The 20,905-nt window shown below is 40.5% G+C and overlaps 6 protein-coding genes across 9 annotated transcripts; 3 read left to right on the top strand and 3 right to left on the bottom strand.

Moving 5' to 3' along the window:
• Positions 1 to 2,761: 2,761 nt before the first annotated feature.
• Positions 2,762 to 5,193, bottom strand: LOC128872286 (protein yellow). The gene is made up of 3 exons (XM_054114802.1): positions 4,529 to 5,193; positions 4,193 to 4,448; positions 2,762 to 3,451 (listed from the first exon to the last, which is right to left on the bottom strand). The coding sequence occupies exons 1-3, from the start codon at positions 4,777 to 4,779 to the stop codon at positions 2,828 to 2,830; spliced, it is 1,131 nt and encodes a 376-aa protein (XP_053970777.1). The 5' UTR covers positions 4,780 to 5,193; the 3' UTR covers positions 2,762 to 2,827.
• On the top strand, positions 4,656 to 7,870 carry LOC128872285 (major royal jelly protein 1). Of its 2 annotated transcripts, XM_054114800.1 has the most exons (5): positions 4,656 to 4,754; positions 5,214 to 5,283; positions 5,740 to 6,256; positions 6,458 to 6,872; positions 7,257 to 7,870. In XM_054114800.1, exons 3-5 carry the CDS (start codon positions 5,768 to 5,770, stop codon positions 7,487 to 7,489), a joined length of 1,137 nt encoding a protein of 378 aa, XP_053970775.1. In that variant the 5' UTR covers positions 4,656 to 4,754; positions 5,214 to 5,283; positions 5,740 to 5,767; the 3' UTR covers positions 7,490 to 7,870. The 2 variants fall into 2 exon arrangements, with proteins under 2 accessions (XP_053970775.1, XP_053970776.1); XM_054114801.1 differs by lacking the exon at positions 4,656 to 4,754 and having other exon boundaries at positions 5,263 to 5,396.
• A 493-nt stretch (positions 7,871 to 8,363) lies between these two features.
• LOC128872283 (queuine tRNA-ribosyltransferase accessory subunit 2) lies at positions 8,364 to 10,045 on the top strand. The gene is made up of 6 exons (XM_054114796.1): positions 8,364 to 8,598; positions 8,670 to 8,819; positions 8,900 to 9,364; positions 9,423 to 9,625; positions 9,689 to 9,814; positions 9,901 to 10,045. Exons 1-6 carry the CDS (start codon positions 8,482 to 8,484, stop codon positions 10,043 to 10,045), a joined length of 1,206 nt encoding a protein of 401 aa, XP_053970771.1. The 5' UTR covers positions 8,364 to 8,481.
• Positions 10,046 to 10,179: 134 nt separating this feature from the next.
• Positions 10,180 to 12,238, bottom strand: LOC128872284 (ZZ-type zinc finger-containing protein 3). 2 transcript variants are annotated; one of them, XM_054114797.1, is made up of 7 exons: positions 12,082 to 12,238; positions 11,913 to 11,969; positions 11,240 to 11,688; positions 11,009 to 11,165; positions 10,696 to 10,937; positions 10,497 to 10,622; positions 10,180 to 10,431 (listed from the first exon to the last, which is right to left on the bottom strand). In XM_054114797.1, the coding sequence occupies exons 3-7, from the start codon at positions 11,627 to 11,629 to the stop codon at positions 10,180 to 10,182; spliced, it is 1,167 nt and encodes a 388-aa protein (XP_053970772.1). In that variant the 5' UTR covers positions 11,630 to 11,688; positions 11,913 to 11,969; positions 12,082 to 12,238. The 2 variants fall into 2 exon arrangements, with proteins under 2 accessions (XP_053970772.1, XP_053970774.1); XM_054114799.1 differs by lacking the exon at positions 11,913 to 11,969 and having other exon boundaries at positions 12,082 to 12,226.
• A 1,883-nt stretch (positions 12,239 to 14,121) lies between these two features.
• Positions 14,122 to 18,530, top strand: LOC128872281 (b(0,+)-type amino acid transporter 1-like). Its single transcript, XM_054114792.1, has 3 exons — positions 14,122 to 14,262; positions 16,680 to 17,978; positions 18,071 to 18,530. Exons 1-3 carry the CDS (start codon positions 14,169 to 14,171, stop codon positions 18,130 to 18,132), a joined length of 1,455 nt encoding a protein of 484 aa, XP_053970767.1. The 5' UTR covers positions 14,122 to 14,168; the 3' UTR covers positions 18,133 to 18,530.
• Positions 18,159 to 20,763, bottom strand: LOC128872287 (sorting nexin-16). 2 transcript variants are annotated; one of them, XM_054114804.1, is made up of 5 exons: positions 20,560 to 20,763; positions 19,982 to 20,259; positions 19,594 to 19,902; positions 19,377 to 19,504; positions 18,159 to 19,291 (listed from the first exon to the last, which is right to left on the bottom strand). In XM_054114804.1, the coding sequence occupies exons 2-5, from the start codon at positions 20,249 to 20,251 to the stop codon at positions 19,252 to 19,254; spliced, it is 747 nt and encodes a 248-aa protein (XP_053970779.1). In that variant the 5' UTR covers positions 20,252 to 20,259; positions 20,560 to 20,763; the 3' UTR covers positions 18,159 to 19,251. The 2 variants fall into 2 exon arrangements, with proteins under 2 accessions (XP_053970779.1, XP_053970778.1); XM_054114803.1 differs by having other exon boundaries at positions 18,160 to 19,291; positions 19,982 to 20,266; positions 20,560 to 20,762.
• Positions 20,764 to 20,905: the final 142 nt, after the last annotated feature.

Genomic DNA, 20,905 nt, shown 5'->3' with positions numbered 1-20,905 from the left:
AAATCCCGAGTCTGACTCGTTCAGCGTAATTCCAGATGTTAATTAAATTGTAGAGTAACGAAATGAATCAAGACACAGCATCGTCGTATATGTTAAAAACCTCGAGATTTAATTCCCGTCCCACCCAGGGCGTCCCCCTTTTGGTTTGCTCCTAGAAACAATAAATTAAAAGAGCTACTTGAATTGTTATCTAAAGTAGATACTCGAGGCATTAATTAAACGGCAGAGTAAAGAAACGAACGTAGACCCGTGCAGGAAGACAGCTATTAAAAGTGGAGAAATGACCGATACAGACGTTTACCGTACCGTTACTGTCGAGCCGTGATTAGTTTGAGAAACGCGGGAACCAGTTAATCCTCTAATCACCGGGGCCCATCGAAATGAATTAGTCACGCTTTGAACTTGCGCGAAACTTCATGGCTTTTGGTTTTATTCGCAAAAGAAAACAATTGTTCGATGGTATCGTTTGACACGCTCGAGGAGAGCGAATTTACAAAACATAATCGTCCGCTTAATAGGCATCGTGTAAATCCGACGGTCGACGATCTAGATTCCGAGTAAACATCCTGACCAAACGTTGTCGGGTCAAAGTGATCCGATCGAGGGAACAAAGTGGATACACTGCAACGCTCGGGTAATCGCCGGGTAAAAAATCGCGAACGCGACACATTTGCACGCACGTCTGGTATCAGATTCTCCTGATACCAGATTTGCACGAGACCACTCGCGGCAAGTACTCTCGGACGATTGAACACTCGAGGCTTTCCAACGACAAATTGCTAAGAAATTGTAGGTGGTACTTCGAATGTACGAAAAAGAATTTCTTTGAATTCTATTTTTATTTTTAAACTTGTGGACATTGCAGGTTTTCCCCGAGGTGCGTATAAAGTATCTCTTCTTGCCAATTTACGTTGACTTAGGAAATTACCTGGCTTGCATTAAACGCACCAAATCGGGAGACGAACATCGCCGCGCAAAAGGAAATATTACTGTTTGTTTATCTCGCCATCTACGAATAGTTCAATGATTTCCTTATCGCGCGACTTTCTATAATTAACGCAACTAATTTGGTTGATGGAACGTACGCTCTATTCGATAACAATCAGCGATATTCGCAAACATAACCGTTATTGCATTATTCATACTTGCGTTATTTATTAATGTAACAACATAACTTTTCATATAAATATTAACGAATACGTACTTGAACCGCTACCATATAATTTCGACGAAGGAAAAATGCGTATTTAACTTTCCAAAGCATTCCAATTTATTTACTCAAATATATTAATTTCTCTCGAAATTGCTGAACCGTGCCATTGTTTTTGTAACGTACTTTTTCAAAACTTAAAGTATAATGATACTTCTGATCCATAAATATAAAACTTGAATCGTTGATATTACGCGGTGGTCTCGTAATGACTATATTCATCACAAAAGTCCCTCTAATGATCCTTCGGTCCGTAAGCGTCGATTATTTTTTCGCGTTAGAAAAAAAGAAAAAGAGACACGCATCGCCGCCACCGGTGCACGCCCGTCGACGTTGCAATAGTCTAATTACGCGAAATAGTGATCTTAAATCGCTGTCGTGCGGCAAGAAGTGCCGCGTAAAAAAATAACCACACGATGCCATGTAATTGAGATAAATAACCCGTGTAACTTAAATTCGCGAAAACGTATTCATTAAAATAAAAGAGGGAGTTAACGAACGTCTAACGTCGAGCAAATTTATTAATCATGGTGAAATTACGCAGCTACATCGCGTACGCCAGTGATTCTCAAACTTTCGTGACATGTTTACGCAAACTTTGTAGCAGGTATATTTAATAAGAATAAAATTTTTATTCTCACGGAATAAACGCGGCCCGATTTTAGAAATACTAAAACCACGCCGTTCGATCCTATCATTACGCGTTTTGTAATAGAAACGTGGTTTCCACGCTGGATTTATTGGCTGTTCACTTGTTCCGCGCGTTTGGCACTGTAATTAATTACAAAAGCAAATAACGACAGACCAGAATGGATATTAGAGGCGTAACAGAATACGCTTATACTTTCACCGATTGGATCGCGTTGTATCGGGAACCAAATTCGACACCGAGTATCGATTTTCAACGAAAGTTGCATCCCTTTCGTTCCCCGAAACGCGATAACTCTTGGTAACGACGATACCGATTGGTATTTTGTTGCTATTATGCCTGACTGACGGAACTGCACTTTCGTCTTGTCCGGGCGCGTTTCGATCGAATTTAAAATAAGAATGAACATCCACGAGGTGGAGCAGTGCGTAGCGCAGCCAACTAGCATGCAGAAATTAAAATTAAAATTAAGATTAAAAAATAACCGACTGTCCTTTTTTCCCTTGGTCCAATATTATTCCGGGCTATCGTTCGGTGAATTTAAACGGGACCGTTTCACGAAACGAGCACAGCTAACGTAAGGCGAACTAATCGCGATCGAACGCCGCTGAAAGGTGATTGTAAGAGGGAAAGGTTCCATTTTTTGTCCTCTCCAACAAAGTTCCCCTGTACCGTTGCATTCGTGGCGCAGGGTACACGGCCAGCATCACGAAACGATTTGCATCTTGATTTATACGCCCGGTATGACACATTGGCGTAGAAATCGCGGCGGTTTCGTACAAAGGCGCTCGCGAATAAGGTTAACGTCCGAATCGACGCGTTCCTTGACTATCGTTACGTTATCCAAACGTTTAAGCCGATCCGAATCAGCGACAGGCGAAAGATTCGCGTTGGAAGGATGTCGCAAGAGAAGACGAATTATTTAAAGTTCTGTATTAAAGAATCGTTTGATCGCTGTTTCGATCGCGCTACATAATACTGAGGGCTTGATTGGCGCCGCATCCAACGGTCCCGTGCATGAAATCGGGGAAATTGGACTCGAGCACCCTCATCCTGCCCCTCCTGTAATCGGCGACCACGTGCGTAGCGAGGGTGCACTCCGGGCTGGTGTAGACCATTTGGAAATTTCTCGAGTCGAAGGCCGTGGCCGCGTCCCATCTGTAGATGTCCGCTTCGCCTTCGTACCGGAAGAACAAGGCGCTGCCGTTGTCGGTACCCAACAGGATCATCTTCCTCGGTTTCACGCCGAGATCGTGAACCTTCCCGTTCGCCGAGCCGTTCCTCAAATGCACGGTTCTGATCGAGAACATGCGGCTGCCGCTCAGGTAGGTGAACACCAGACAGGTACTTCCGTCCGAACGACGGAGCAGGGCGAGGTACAAAACGTCTCTTCGAGTACAACCGACGGTGATCGCCTGGGGCAACACGACACGGTAGCCGCGGCCAGAGGTCACGTCGTAGACGAGGATCGCTCGCGTGGCAGCGTCTGACACGTAGACGAACACCCTCCCGTCTCGACTGTAGTCCGACACCAGGTATTGCAGACGCGACGTCGGGCTCGTCAAGCCTGACAGGTCCACTGTCTTCACCAGCTGCGGCAGAAATTACGGACTTGAGTATTCGCTGCGATTCGAACGAGTCGAAGTAATAATTATGTAATAATTATATACAAGGTTATATACGATATATAAATTACTTGTTTGTCCAGAAAGTGTCAAGTTTAAAGAATAATTCGAAAGCACGCTCGAATTTTCATATATATTCATTGAATTACCATTTTCTGCCACTTTTCATCTTTTAAAGAATGCACACGTATTGTCGGGAGCGTTGCTACTTTGTATCGGAATGGTAGCTGTATGTGACGATTTTATTATACATTCGCGTGTCTGATGTATCGATGCAGAGTCGATCGAAATTCGTTACGTAACGGTTGCAAAATAATACGAACGTGATAGGTCTCCCTCTAACGAGTGACATTCATCAGAATCCGTTATCGCGTAACGCGCTTGTCAAAGACTACTTTTCCAGATAAAATTCACTCGCAATGGCGCCTGGTTTGCGCCATTTTTCTACGAGCAAATACGCGAGGAAAATTATTATCTACCTAGTCGCGACTTTCAACTCTAATCAAATTATATTCCTATATTGTAGCATACCATGCTTGTATCGGTATTAGATCCATATGAATCGTCCAATTTTCGTAGAGAAGATTTAACCACCAGATTTTTCACCAGCACTGAATCTATTATTCATTGTTTTATTCGGCTGTTAAATATGCTATACGACCAAACGAATAGCGTTTTAACCCTTTATTTACTGAAATGAATACTCGCCTTTCCCGTGTGGACGTTGAAAGCAAGTACTTTCGGCGGGCATTTGCGTTCAGGTTCCTCCAAAGTGTTCACCACTCCAGTGTCGAGGACCCAGAGGATGTTCTGAGGGTCCAAGTAGAGGTCCACTACGTTTTGGAGAGCGCTGCAGGTCCCCTCTTCCTGCACAGACCAGCAAGGGAACGGAAGCAGACCTGCCTGGCAGCCTTTGTCGATCAGAGACACCTTGGCTAAGGTTGCCGGTACTCCTGGCCTGTATCTGTACGTTCGAAATCAGGTTAGTATATTTATGCAAACGGTCGAATATGTATTTGTACAAAGGTGTCAGGTTTGGCATACCTGGGAAGAGCCACGATGGCGTCGTCATTGTAAATTGCAGCCCTGGTGGCGATCACGTTCTTCGCGATGTACCGTCCGCTGCTCTTGAACATGTTCTTCGTGGCGCTGCATGGCCACTCGAACGATCCACCCGTCCATTTGACGTTCGATGGATTCGTTGTTTCAACCGCGACTTCTTCGGTCGCCGAAGCGCCAATAAACACCGAGAACGCTACTATTAGTACAGGTAGATACTTCGTCGTAAAAATCATTTTGCCCAAGTTTCTCGAGGAGCTTCCGTCAACCTAATTGAACCATCTTTAAGATTGCGCCAGTTATATACGAGTTCCTGCGTCCCCCGCGTTACGAAACACCGGAGTTTGGCAAAATATTTATTGTACCGTCGATACGTGGTACCGTTCCGCGTTCCGTCTCGCTGCGGACATCCTGGACCCGCGAGTACACGTTCCGAATCGTTTCCGAACGATATTAAATTCGATCGAAACGTTCGATCGTGAAACGATAGATCCAAAAGGCGTACACATTTTTCGACCACTCCCTCCGAACGAATTCTACTTTCGTTTAATTCGGACATCAGTCAACCGTCGTTAACGAAGGAATGTTGTTTACCAGGGAGCAGATACTTCCTGAATGATTCGTTGTTTATCAAACATTTGCGAAGATACGGTTCCGTGTTGTGTCCTAGGTCCCGCGCAGCCTTGTTCGGACGGAAGTGTTGCGACAGACGGAAGAAAGATGCCACTTTATAAATAACGGTACGTGATCTGGGGTGTTGTGGAATCCTCGATTGACGTACGTATATAAGCGTTTAGTCGAATACGAGAAACGAACATTCGAACCTCTTCGTCAATTCGCAGTGTGAATTCGCGTAAGTAGTAATTACTCCACTTGACTGTCTCTCATTTTTTCTGAATTTATTCGTCTACAGTAAAGTCTCGATGGACAAGCGAGGGTCTGAACTTCGGACGAGATTATTATTAACATTTTCGTTGTAAAACTTTCATCGTCATATTCCTGACATTTTTCTGATTAAAACGAGACCAAACACGGTGTAATTCGGATGATATTTAATATTTACCGTTCATCTTTTAGTTAGTGTTCTATGATATACAGGGTGTCTAAAAAATGTTGGAGTTCCTTGAGAAGGATGGTTCGGTTCTTTATCTGTCGAATCGCAATTTTTACCGTAACAAAATGTTTCCGGTTCGCAGTTAACGCAAGTACTCGTCGAGCAGCAGAATGAGGAGGATCCCAAGCGTCGTGTTCTGTTTGATCCTAGCGACGGGCTTGGCACTGGCCACCACCGAACTCGCGCTACAAGACTTGACGGTGACGCTGTCTGGGCAAACCCTGGACTGGCCCTGTCAAAGCACGAAAAACATTTACGAGACCAGCGGTCGGTACATCGCCAAGAACGTGATCGCCACTAGGGCACAAGTGTACCAGGACCAAGTGATCCTGGCGATGCCGCGGTACAAGCCAGGCGTACCCTTCACTCTAGGCTCCATTTCCTTGAAAGCGAAGGACTGTTCGCCGAAGGTAGCACCGTTCCCTTGCTGGGCCATCCAGGAAGAAGGCAACTGCCAGGCTCTCCAGAGCGCCGTCGACATCGTCCTGGACATGCAAGACATCCTGTGGGTTCTCGATATCGGAATCGTCAATACTCTCGAGCAACCCGTGCGAAGGTGTCCTCCGAAAGTGGTCGGAGTCAACGCCAAAACGGGAAAGGTAACCGCGGACCCATTAAAGCTCGATAGAATTTTTCTGGAATTTTGTTCGAACTTGTTTACTTATCGAACAACTTATTAGTAAGATCGAATTTTTCTTAGGTACCAAGTACTTAGGATTTACTTAGGATTACTTAGGATTCCAAGTACGTTCGCAAAGATTTTATAAAGAGCAATATAACGCTCGTTTTTGCGATCGCAGGTAGTGAAGGTGATCGACTTGAGCCACCTAGTAGACGCGTCCTCTCGTCTGCAATACATGGCGGTCGACTACGCCGAAGATGGCCAGGTGTACGTGTACGTTTCCGACGCCGCAACCAGAGCCATAATCGTTTACAACGTCACCGCTGACAGCGGTTATCGCGTCATCCTTCCGAGAGCCGTCACTTCCGGCGCGGAGAAGAGGGACGCGCTCTACTTGGCGCTGATCAGGAAAAGCTGCGGCACTGGAGTCCTGTATTTCACCTACCTGGGCTCCAACCGAATCTTCGCCATCAGGGCTGCGAACCTCAGAGCTGGAAACGCTAACGGGTCCGTGACGGAGGTTGGCGCGAAGAAAAGCAAAATCGTCTTCCTGGGCACCGACAATGGCGCCGCCATCTTCTTCAGGATGAAGGGTAAGAACTCGTCGAAAGAGTTCGATGAAACCCGACGAGACTTCGATTTCCCAAGTCTTGCACTCGATTAATTTATATTCATATAAACAAACAACCTTGTCTCTTAAAACTTTATTTTATGACAGTAGTAGAGAAAAATGATCGCAAAGTAACGTATCATTAATCTTTCAAGACCACCTAATGCAACTGCTTAGAATGCAAATTTTAATTATTATGATTAGGAGTGAGACACTAATGTCTGCGTGTATGTTTTGGGATAGAACTCGTCTACTCGACGCGCCAAGTGGACAAACCTGTTTGCTTTGTGTTTTTATAGTGCGTTAAGTGACATTTCCTTCGGGCGAACACTTTTAAACGCGAGACTTTTTTTTGTCTGATGTCTAGGAGAAGGTGATGTCTACATGTGGAACACCGAGACAGCCTTCATCCAGGACAATTTCCAGTTGGTCCAAAAGGGTAGCGATTGCAGACTGCCGACGGGAGTGATCCCTGGCTACAAGAGACTCATGTGGGTGATCGAGAGCAACTTCCAGGATTACATACAAAACGCGGTCAGCTGTTCCGGTGCGTCAGTGTCGCTTCATCCCTTGGTGAACACCTGCGAAGATCAATACTGAGGACACCAAACACGAACTACGGACTGTCTCGAATCGCAAATTCTTTGAAATTCTTATTAACCTTTCGAGCTCTGCGATTAGTTGGGCGAAAATGTAACGTCTACGATTACCAAGTAACCAATTCGACTAGTGAATTGTAAAGTACGATCAGCTTTCAAAGATTGTAAGATTCGTCGGATTAATCGGAGCCCAACTTTGCAACAATTATCGGGTTGATCTAGTCCTGAGAACTTTTTCTCGAGTGCTGTGCACAAACTTCGATCTCCTCTCGAGGAGAACGAAACTCGGACAAATGTTGACCAGTGTCGGATACGAAATTTCGAACACCCTCGAGGCGAACTACGCACACTCTTACTGTCCAAACAGTATGCATACGTGAATGAATAAACTTGTTCAAATTAATTGTGTTTATTTCATCCCAGTCCTCCAATTAATCACGTCTAGGTAGTGGACTACGAACGAGGTGTCAGGGGCTGTCAGGTGCAGAGTTTATTGCTTTGATGAATGTTTAAAGTATTGTAGGTTCTTTTCGAGGCACAGAATGGAATAGTTGAAGATAAGAACTTGACGTAGAGAGTATTTGTATGAAAGAAACAAGAATTTACTCTTTAATATTCGATTAACTAATTCAAATTTTGCGCGCTTTCCAAAGTCTATCTAGTCGCCCTCTATCGGCGAATGTACCGAACTAATTTTAGAAGTTTGGTCAGCGCCTCTATCGGAAAACGCTCAAGTTTGTCCTCGATTAATTCTTGCTTTCGCCGTTAGATGGCGTTATTTTCATGGTATTTACCGACGCCGGATGGTAAGTTATCATCATGTCGGTAATTACCATCTAAATAGCGCCATCTAGCGGTGATAAACACTTCGCGACGATGGAGAATCTATACACGAGGGGTTGGTGAGGTTATGTTTTCCAATAGCTACTAATAAAAATAACCGTAAACGCTATTTACTGTACGCATTTTGGAAACATATTAACGAAAATCAATATGAAATTCTTTACTAAATCGGTGAAATCTTGTACCGCCCGAGTTGGTACATTATCGGAATTTGAAAGAATTCCTAATAGCAGCTTTGAAACTCCTCTTGCTCTTATTTACACAAGGGTAAAATTTGATAACTATAAGTTTAACAGAGCCGAAGTAATGTTGCAATTAAAACTGCATTTTTTTCTTAGGGAGGATGTGTACCACATTTAACTAAAGAAGTGTTAAACATGGTCACTACAAATTCTCTTTTACTATCTGTTCCACTGTCTAATTCAGTGTTGATGACTGAAGCAATGAAAAATACTAATACTAATTTTGCGAAGTTCGTTGGTATGGAGGTACAACTTCATTTCTCTGTATCTAATTTTTATAAATTATCTACTTATGCATTCAACATAATTTTATTTACTTCTTTTAGGAACATATAAACCTTCTTACAATTCATGATCCAGCTCAATTAACTCCTTCAGGTTTTCGTAAACTTGATTCCATCTCTATGTGGACAAGAAGTGGGAGACAAGTACTAACTTCTAACAAATACATGGATATAGTTGAAGCATTTAAACCAGATCTTTATGTTGCACTATGCGATGGAGATACTAATGTAGACAGTAGTAGGAAAAGAGCCTTAAATTCTGTAAGACTAAATAAAACATTGTTTGAACAATGTTTTTCTAGGCATTCTGCATCTGAAAATTTGAAATCAGTAGGAATATTAGCTGCAATCGAAGGTGGTTATGATATAGAAGCTAGAACATCATCTGTAGATGATTTAAAAGATAAACCAGTAATGGGATATGTGATAGATGGATTGCATAATAATGGGCCAAGTGTACAGAATATTTCATTGGAACAAGTTAAACAAGTAGTGGAACACACTGTTGTAAGTGAACAATCTGTATTGTGTATGAATGATTGTACATTGTTTACAAATATTTCAGAATCTTCTACCTGTTGATAAACCGAAAGTATCAATGGGATGTTGGAATCCACTCATGGTACTAGAGTTTGTCGAATTAGGTGTAGATGTATTCGATACATCGTATCCATATGTAGCTACCGAGAATTCGGAGGCATTCACTTTTTTGTGCGATCACACGGATTGTAATAACGTAGGACACGTGATATCACTTGCAGAAAAGAGGTAATACAAAATTTAATTCTGTTTATGACTGCTATATTTGTACACTAACTGTTTCTGTGGTAGATACAAGGACGAATTTTCTCCGATATGCTGTCAATGCGAATGTCTTGCGTGTAAAAATCATACCAGAGCATATTTGCATCATTTATATAACACCAAAGAAATGCTTCACACAGTATTATTAATGATGTTAGTATTACTCGCGTAATGGTACAGTAATTTGTCGATGTTTTATTATGTATTAATATAACTAATACAACTAATTCAATTTTCAGACATAATGTACATCAGTACCTCAAGTTTTTCCAAGATATTCGAGAAAATATAAGAACAGGAACTCTCGATCGGTATAAAAAAACAATTAGTTTAAAATTTCTAAAACATAATGTCACTCAAAGTCCAGTGATGTCGGAAACGTAAAATGTTCAGATGTATAATGTGTTTTTAAAAAAGTATTATCTATATAATTTATTAAATTATTTATAGATCCTAAGTCTAAACATAATCACTCGTAAAAATCATTCGGTATAACAAATTCGATTAAAAAATAATAACTATTCAGGTAAGAAATTAGGATCTAAATAATTATAGGAAGAGTTACTAAAACTTTGCGGAAAGTAATCTAAATCGTAGCTTCTAGTATATTGCGGCGGTTTTATAGGAATTAGTCTATGTAACGTATCGTGTACTGGATTCTCAGTTTCTAATTGCGTTACCGCACAATCGCCGCAAATGTCAGTTCCATTTGGACATTCTATGCAATGCCACCTTGTACCTGTTAAAGGTTCTTCTCCGCAGATCGAACACTGTAAAAAAAGGATTAAATTTCATATTTTCTTCATACAATTTCCAGAAGTATCGTTTTTGTTACCTTGTATCCGATATGTTTATATTCAAGGGAAGAGTGTTGTTCTTTCTCAGCCTTCACTTGTCTTAACAATTCTATGTGTCTCAATTCAGGATTATCATCTATAATATTATTTCCAGCATCATCCTCCTTTAAATGTAACACCATAGATACTAACGCGAATTAAATTTGCATTAGAAAATGAATTGAAATTAATACATACAAATTCTTCTGCAACCGATTGCTCTTTGCCTTCGTCAGGCATGGTGAAAGACATGTCTTGATGCGGAAAGAACGTAGAACGTCGAAATAACGAGTAATTACTTCGTTGATGCTTGTGACCTATTCCTTTTTTAACATCCAATTTCACTTTAGGACCTCTGCCAGGTATGGGTAGCCCAGCTCTCAAGAGTTTAATAAAGTACTTCTGAACTCTGCTTGAAACCTGTTTCGGGGTTCTATTGCCTAGTAAAATGAGTAAAACGAGTTTTAATTCCCGAGCAAGTACTAAGTAAAAACTTCAATCGATAACATACCTAAGGCATTAGCTATTTTCGTCCATCGTCGCATTTCTACTTCCTCTGGTGGATATTCAATCAAAAGTTCTTCTAATCTCCTCTGTTCCTCCACTGTCCACAATTGATTGAAGGTTTCCGGTTTACTTTCATCGAAGGCACGTCCTCGTACTAAAATCTGGATGTTCAGAAATGAACATATGTATATACTATTAAACACTTTAGCTAATCTGAGAACAGAATGTAACATACCTTTCCATTCTCTTGCTCTGCTTTGGTCTGTACATGAGGCAAAGCATGTCCGTGTCTTGTTTGTGGCCTCATGCGCATATCAGGTATAGCTATGTTATATTGCGTCCAGTCAATGTAAGGAATTTCAGCAATTTTCTGGGGTCCTGGCAATTCTGGCAGTTCACCGTTTTGTATTTGAGCCACAAACGATATTGGATCCTTCAATGCCTTGGAACGAATCGATAAAAGTTTATCTAAATCCTCTATGGCTTGAACGCGTTGCGCTTCGAGAATTACAATCGTTTTTAAAAGAGTCGTGTAATCTTTATTTCCCTTCAGTGCCAAGTGGTCGGATTCGAAATAAAATTCACTCGGCTCCTCGACTTCGCACTTTTTCTCTTCATCTTCCATCGCTAATCAATGTTTAGCGTGCTTATAGGTTATACGCGTGTCCAGTGTAACACCTTAACCTAAATTATTTGTCAAAATAAAAGCGATCGACGCGTAAAATAGTCCATCATATCTGTATCTCTCGGACAAACACGAGTCCAAATTTCGAAAATTTACGTATTTTAGGCAGCAACGAAAGATACGATATTTATCATAAAAATTGATAAAAAAAATCTCGGCATAGTTTGTTTTCGAAGTACAGATATGGATTTTACGAGCGTTCCTTTGTTCCCCTTATCATTACCAGTAATTTAGAACATAAGCAATTGGTCAGAAATCGCTTCGAAACCCATTTGCTCTTCTGAAAAGTGAGAAGCACGTATCGAAGACATTCGTTCAAATTCTTCAAATATGTATTATCTCTACTGCGATAAAGCGGGTATTAATTGCAACATACTGCAACTTCTGCTTACGTTTTTATTTACGATCATAATCCCTTAATCCCCATAATCCTAATTTTATTAGAACAATCTCAAATGCTACTTTACTATCATAACTTTTTAACAGATACAACTAATGAAATAGTAACGAATGAAGAACTACTGAAACTCTAACTCTAACTCTAACTCTGTATATAATATTAGACGGAATCGAGGTAGCATTTTTTTTTTTTTTTTTTTTTAATGATCATAAGACTTGGGAAACAATATATTTTAGATGGAACAAAAATGTGCTCGTAAAATATTTATTACATAAGAAAGCGTGTATAGTTAAAAAAAAGTAATCAGAACCCAACTGATATTATAATCATATATTACTGGATACAAGGAGCGAATGAAATAATTTTTAATTTTTTTAACCGATACATGCTTGTTACAAAGTCGTAAGTTAAATATTTCATAATGCAGCCGTAATGCGTAGCGTTTCGGCGAAAAATATTTACAAGTTGAACGGTAAGATGAAAAACATGAAATAGATATTGTTCCATCATGGACTTACTGAAATTTCATGAAGGTCCCAAAAGTATTATCTTATCGAGTACGTATACAACCTTTCTGTGACAAGACGAGACATTTGTAAAACTATCCGAATTCGATAGATTACTGAAAAATGACTCACGAACGACCCGTTTGTGAGTATTGACGGGCTCATAAATTTGTGCAAACAATTCTTTTAACGTTCATTAATCATGCGGTTGTTATACATCGGTCGCGAGAAGGACGCATCGTGATAATGCTAGCTCGTTTGGTGGATGGTACATTTATTTTGACTTCTAAAATCACGAAATGAAATGATCAAATAAAATATTTTCGTTGAACGGGGAGAGAGGGCGCTCGTGCCCTTTTGGGCCCCTTTACGTTCGCTACCGTTCCTACACTTTACCGACTGATAACAATTAGACATTAGAATCGCTTTTGAATTAATATTTATATAATATTTCATAACTGGGTTCATTCGATGTTATATCGATAATAGATAACAATTGTTAAATAATCACAATTACTCGATCACTGAACCTAATTTCTCACGGCGATTGACGATCGAATTAATGGTAAATCGACGACAATATTCGACGATTAAATTAATCTATGAGAATCATGAAGTTATAAAATACTTTCGAGTACCTGTTAGATAACTCGGCCATGTCGTCCAGCAAAAATCAACACATTTTTCAGATAAAAATTCACTTCGATATATTGTAATATAATCGTTTAAAAATGTTAATAATTTTGTAGCTTTACAGCTATTATGCAGCAATTACACGGTTTAACGACCGACGATTACGGTTACACAGTCATTAAGAGGTAATTAGTTCATTACCGTGTAATTACTGTATGATCACTTTGTGGCAAATGCAATTAGATAACGTTTCGTCAAAAATATTTTAAGGTAGAAAATATGAAGGGAAGCAGTATAGGGATGGGTTCCAACAGGACCTCAGATAATAATACGTTTTCCAGCAAGAACAGTTCAACTACTTTAAACCTTACTGTACAAGAAACATTATGAATGAAATAAATAAACTTTACACATTTGTTAACTAGACTTACAATGAACCTATCGACATTTCATTTCTACCTAAACTGGTCTTAAAGACCAACCTCGACTACTTTGTTTTACTTCACGAAATAACGTTCACGAAGTTACTGAGATCGCAAAAAGAACGGACCGCGCGATGGCTACCGATCGTCAAAGATATCGGGCCCCGTCGGCGAGGGCATGGTAATAGTATCTCTTATCAGGGGAACCATCGTGCGGCTGTAAAAATAAGCGACTAGCTGACCCGTCAACACTTCAGTCTTGTTCTGGACATCTTCCGATAACGTCGCGACGCTGTCTTCGATCTGGCTCGAGGACAAGAGGAAGCCAGCCGTTTCGTCGCGTTTCCGTCGCGCGGATACAACTGAGAGCCAGCCGATCGAAGGGAGACCACATCGGGACACGGGTCGCGCGATGGACGTTTGAATTAAAAAAATCGCTCGTTTCTGTCCTGGTGAATCGTCCAAGGTACGCGACAATCTGTGCTCGTTCCCAAGTGTCCAGTTGAACCATCGACGAAATGAAGCTCGAGGGCCAAGAAAACGGAAAGGTCGAGCTGAAGCGAGAGCTAGGTCTCTTCAGCGCAGTGAGCATCATACTGGCTGTCATGATCGGTACGAAAATATAGAAGAGATCCCGTCGCGATGAGTTCGGTTCTTGAGGCCCTGAAATATAAACGTCCAAGGGCCGGAGCTAATTAGTTGTCGCGATAATAATTCTTCTTCGTTCTACAGTTGAAGAGACAGTTTGTTTATACACATCTCATTTACCCCATCCACGGCCTTGCGAGGTTGTTACCATTCGTGGTCATTGATTCCAAGCATTCTGCTTGCATAGACGTTTTAAAGATCGTCGCACGTGCCGCGAAATTATAACATACTTGTCATAGTAATCGAAGGTTACCAACACGTTCCACATTATCGATGCCGCACTTACATAACGAAACATCGGTTCCTTCGCTGCAACAGCGTTCGAACGGTGAAGTCGAAGCGCTGGGCCGATACAAATAACAATTTTAACGCAAACGGGTGTCAGATAAATGAAGATATTAAACCTAAACTATAGCCTAAACTATATCTTATCTAAACCAATATCGACGCGAATGTCACGCAGTGGATGTCACACGAAATTACGTAGACGACATGCAGAGGCAATTATTCAGTTTAACGCACGCGAGTTGTCGCTTCAGCGAAACTGCCGTCGGTATCAGACTGGCATTGCTTCGGTTCAGACAGTGGTAACAGGACCTGACCGTCTAAATTGAATTATCTACGCGGCGACGAACGCGTAACGTGCTCGTGCCAGCTTCTGAAAATGGTTCATTCCGTTTCTTCTTTTTGCCGATACTCGGTACGATCGATATAACGTGACGAAATGCTTTGTGCAGATATTGATGCTCCAGAGTTACATATTTGATGTAGATAACGTCTCGTTGGGAACGTTATTTATCATTTGATGGTTAGTTTAACCCTTCCAGACTCGAAAAAACGAATTGAAAAGGAATTCCTTTTGTATATTTTGAAACCGATTTTCATACGTTTTTAATTTATACCTTGTTGTTTACTAACGGAGCGCACAAGAAAACAGTGTCGCGGCGATATTCCTTGTTTTTTTTTTCAAAACAAAACGCAATAGTTTGATGACTTGATAAATTTTATGTACACCGCACACTCTGTAAACTCTTTCGAAAGTAACATTGAAAATACCGACTTAAACGGTTGAATATAATAATTATGAATCGTAGAGAACCAAGTCGTTGTTGCAAATCAGCATCATGCTTGAAAGCAGTTGACAGCAATTGCATAATTGGCTCGTCTTTATGCTTTATGCTAATAACGATCCGTCCATCTTCTTTAACAGCGATTCAAAGGGTTGCCATGCCATTTTCTCACGCTGTTACTTTTGATAGCCGAGCGTTGCCTTTTCATCCTTTCAACGACTCCTGCGTTATTCCCAACGTAACGTCATATAGAAAATCTCATTTGATCGAATAATTTCTTTTAATCCTAAATTGACATAATTCTCGAGTTATCTGTATCGTAAATTATTTAGGTCTGGAATTTTTCCCAGTTCATAATTCAAGAACGTACTTCAACCCCGATATTTTATCTCGAGCTTCTCAAATACGATCTAGATTGCCCTGGTGTATAATCCAGTTAATCTAGCTCGATCGAGATTGTTGGCGACCAGAAAAAAAAATATGATGTCCGCGACCATCCCCGTTAACTCTTCGTAATTAACAATCGTAAGGTGCTCGTTGTTGTTAGCGGATCCATCGTATCATTTTCCTCGGAAATCACTTACGATTTATAGAGTCGCACACCTTCGAAGAGAAAGAACAAAACCTGACGTAACATTTCGTTAATTATGCGTACTAAATAGCTTGACACGATTACGAATCAAGAGGGTTAATCAAGGTTAATCGCTGACCCACGCGCTCGAGTATTACGAGACACCACTCTCAAGTATATCTGGCCGATTTTAATCAGACTTTGCAAACTGACGAGTCTATTATGTTTCGTATTTAACCGGGAACTTTGAGATCACGATGATTATGAACGCCAACGATTCGATTTCTGCTACTGAAATATTCAAGGCTTCGATAACTTTAAATAGTTCAGTCAGATTATATTGATACTGGCTGATAAAAATACATTTTAAAGCGTACTTTCGAACACCGTCGATATCGGCGAAATATACGTTGGGCAATACGTATTGCCTGTATCGGCAAATAAGTCGGATACGACCAAGTTTCCCAATCGAAACGTGCTACTTCCTTTTCGTCGATTCAGCAACGCAAAAACGAACGTTCCTTGTCGAACAATCGGCTTCGTATACGCGATTGCGAGATATCCTCTTTTCGAGATTTTTTAACAGCATATGGGGATGATACAGGAAACAACTGCAGCTGTACCTCAAGATAGTTGCCTACCAGAAATACTCCTAGCTTTGACCTACAAATTTGAAAACAACAATTGACTCTTTAAACCGCTCTCACCATTCGATCTGACCAACTGCTCTCGATTTCCAGGTTCTGGGATCTTCGTATCGCCGACCAGCGCTCTGGAGAGATCGGGATCCGTGGGTTTCTGTCTGATAGTCTGGACCAGTTGCGGAGTGCTCTCTTTGCTGGGAGCACTCGCGTTCGCTGAATTGAGCACGGTGGTCCCACGGTCCGGTGCCGAGTACGCTTACTTCATCGAGGCGTTCACACCCCTGCACCGATACGCCGGCCAGATTCCAGCCTTCATCTGCTCCTGGGTCTATGTGGTCCTGCTACGACCTGCGGAAGTGGCGGTGGTTATGCTAACGTTCGCGGAATATAGCGTGCAACCATTCTCTACTTACTTGAACGATCTGCCGGACGAGTCGATGCAGCAACTGAAGAAGTTCATAGCGGTGTTGGCGTTGGGCTTGATCACGTACATCAACCTGACCAGCGTGAAGCTGTACGTGAAGGTCCAGAATGTGTTCACGGTGTGCAAGGTGGTAGCCTGTATAGTTGTGATCGGAGGTGGAATTTGGTGGCTGTGCACGGGACATACGAAGTTGTTGGAGCATCCGTTTCGCGGTAGCACCACTTCCGCTGGCGACATAGCGTTGGCGTTCTACAGCGGTCTGTGGGCTTACGACGGCTGGACGTCGGCTGCCGTCGTTACCGAGGAGATCCAAAAACCTGAAGTCAATATACTAAGGAGTATTCTGATCGGCGTGCCACTGATCACCGTATTATACGTCTCGATGAACTTGATGTACATGGCTGCGCTGACGATGCCGGAAATGGTCGGTGCACCGGCAGTCGCGGTCCTCTGGGCGGACAGAGTCCTGCCTGCCTGGCTGGGATTCACGATTCCTCTGGGCGTCGCCCTGTCCACTTTTGGATGCAGTCTCAGCATTCAGTTCGGGGTGTCCAGGCTCTGCTACGTCGCTGGAAGGGAGGGTCACGTACCTCGCGTGTTCAGCTACGTCCACATGGAGAAGATGACTCCAGCCGCGGCTGTGGCCTTCCAAGCGTTGCTTACTCTGGTTTGCTTGCTCTTGGGAGACATAATCGCCCTCATCGAGTTCGCGAGCTTTTTGACTTGGGTATTTTACGGGCTCGCCATGGTGTCGTTGTTAATTATGAGAAGGACGAAACCGGATGCCCCTAGACCGTACAGAGTGCCGACTGCGATACCGTGGCTGGTGTTATGCGTTTCCATTTTCCTAGCCGTGACGCCGATTGTGCACGAACCGTCGCCCAAATATCTGGCCGCGTTACTGTTTATTCTCTTCGGTCTCGTTGTTTATCACGTGTACGTGTACAAGAAGATCGGAAGCGTTTTGGCAGGTTAGTACGACGAGACGACTTTTCGTCTCGCGGCGAGTCCTCGAGTTATGCGATTACGGATTAATTAAATTGCTTCTTCTTTCTGTTTCCAGCGAGAATCACGTACCTGATCCAAGTCTTATGCTTAGTCGTTGCTCCTGATAAAGAAGACTGATGCGAAATAATCTTACGCTTCGTATTTAATGTAAACAGCGGTGTACCGTTTATTTACACTGTGCTAAAATTTTAGAACACGGATTAGGTCTGGGTATATTTAATAATTTAAAAGAATGAGATTGTTGTTTTCCTTGATCTTAGTCATTATTAAAGACATCAGAATTTCAGACCTTATATGATAAACGTAGTAGACGAGCTGTATCGTATAACGTCGAATAACATTTTCATTAATTTTATATTTTTTAATTAAAAATCTTCCGTATCAACATAAAACGTAGAAATTAGTCCAAAAAGTATAACAATTCTTTTTTTATATATAAATATATATTGTGCAGTATTGTAAACGTTTCATAAAGTAACCATTGAGATATAATAAATATTGACTATATTACAGAGTTTAATGTATAATAAATTTTCAATATAATTTACAGGAGTTTCAAATATTTATTATATCTGTACATAAATGTATTTTAAATGTCATAATATCGTAATATCTAGTTCTTCTTGTAATATTGTTGTTGCAATATTACGAATGTCAATTATAATTCTCACAACAATATCGTTGCATAACTATGCAAACACGATGTAAAAGTACTAAAAAATATATCGAATTTTATAAAGTACCAAAGTAGATCAACTCACTTTGGCGTGTATTCGTAATCAAGCTGTAATAGTATTTTATTCTATGACAATTTCCTTGTCGATTTGAAAGCACTTTGACTACTAAATACACGATATAAATAGAGATTCATGTATTATAGATGTAAGGCACTTGTATAACGCTTTCATGTAATAATGGAAGTTGCATTCAATGCTGGGAAAGCTCAATGTACTTATTATGCTAAGAAATCTTCTACGTATCACTTAACATTGTTTTGTATAAATTAATATAATCAAGAACGAATGGAATTGTGCCATACAATTAAAAATATAAAATACACTAGCGATATCTAATATCTCCTTTTTAACAAATATCATTAAAATAACAGATCTTTATGTCATAGCAATATATAAATAGAACTTATACGGTACAACTGAAGTTACCTAATTATACCAGTCTCTAGATAATATAGTTTTACTGATATCAACTTATGAGATTCAAATTAATGAGAAATCGTTATTGAGATGCACCACATTTTAGGCAGGTTTGTTTTTCACTGAAACATCGATTCAATGCTTCAGATATTTGTTTGAAAGAGCATTATATATCTTTTACTATATCCTATTGTATTATTTAATTACCTTAATACTTGATGCAGCTTTTTCTGGAGTTCGTTGCATAATGCTGTTTCGGCTTTAAGAGCAGCGTCGCGTTCTCTTAATTGTTGTCGTAAATGATATATAGTATCTTCCAGTGCTTCAAAAATTGCCTGGAAAAAAATAAAGTATAGTTTTGTAAATATTCCATTATCGATATGCCTCAGTAAAAATGAAAAAAACATTAGTACAAGACGCGTACTCTAGATTCTTCCGCGGTGTCGGATAAGGCGGGTGGTTCGTCTAAACAGAAAAAGTCTCTCACGCACGCGGTGCCTATGAGAAGGGGACTACCTAATATTCCATTAACAAACGCTTGAAGGCCACGTATTCTTTCTTCCAAAAAACTTGGAGCAAAATTATCTCCGATCCATTTTTTCCTTGGCAAACTTAGATGCGAAATTGGAATTTTCTGCCTTCTCAGTTGGGATAATAAACGAACAAAATCTGTATATCTTCTAAATACAAACCAACAATCGCCATTTTTTAATTCTACTCGTAATTTGTAAACCTGAAAGAAAAATATAAATTTGTTATGATGCAACAAAAAGTTGATACATGTCTAAATTGTAGCATAATATTTTGCTAACTGTAAATCTGGCTCTCTCTTCCATAACTTCATATCCAATAATCGGTATTCTTAAGTCTTCACTAGTTAAGGGTGGGTGTAAAATATCAGAATTTGCAGTTTCATTGTCGGGATAATTAAATCGTTGTACAGTGAACGAATTCGAATGGCCGGATCCATCAGACTCAGGACTATCAAGTACTCTCACTGTACCTGATTGAGAACCCCTTGCTTTACTAATTGCAAGCGTAACTTCGCTAATACATCCCACACCAGACTCTGACATGGACATTTTGCCGCCTACAAACTAAATGAAATCATGCATACTCAATAAACAAAAATTAAAACTAAATTATTATGAGAACACAAAATAAAATGGTATCCCCTATGGACAATATAAATAATACAGTTGACTAAATAATACATAGTAAATATTTATCATTTCTGAACACAATCAAACATGCTTACAGTAAATGATTTCACAGATGCAATAAAAGGAAATTAGGACAAATTTTAATTTAGGCAAAAATTAAAAAAAGTTCTACCGAAACACTTAACATTAATCATTGCACTACTTGTTAACTGAAACAAAACACTAACCTCTATACGAGTAAGCAAACACTGTGCGCCTCTGTACTAATTTTTGCTACCTAGACGCCGTACAAAATATGAAACCATAATTCGTGAACGTGTTATTTTACTAAAACATCGCGTATGTCGAAAATGCACATCCACTTAAGTAATAGAAAAGCTCAGAGTTGACATGACATATTGGGAGTTTGCAAATACATCGGTTCCGTGAAAACGGAATAGCTTAGATGGCGAACTAAAAGTGGTAACGCGGATATGCAACAGAGCGAACGGAGTTTCTAATTAGCTGTTCCATACCGGTCATTTATAAGTCTAAATATAGACAGAAATAAAATAATTGTTACCAATAGTTTCA

The sequence above is a fragment of the Hylaeus volcanicus genome, chromosome 2 (genome assembly GCF_026283585.1).
Source record: "Hylaeus volcanicus isolate JK05 chromosome 2, UHH_iyHylVolc1.0_haploid, whole genome shotgun sequence".
Taxonomy (NCBI): Eukaryota; Metazoa; Arthropoda; class Insecta; order Hymenoptera; family Colletidae; genus Hylaeus; species Hylaeus volcanicus.
The sequence above is the reverse complement of the archived record's forward strand: the minus strand, read 5'-3'. Positions and strand labels throughout refer to the sequence as shown.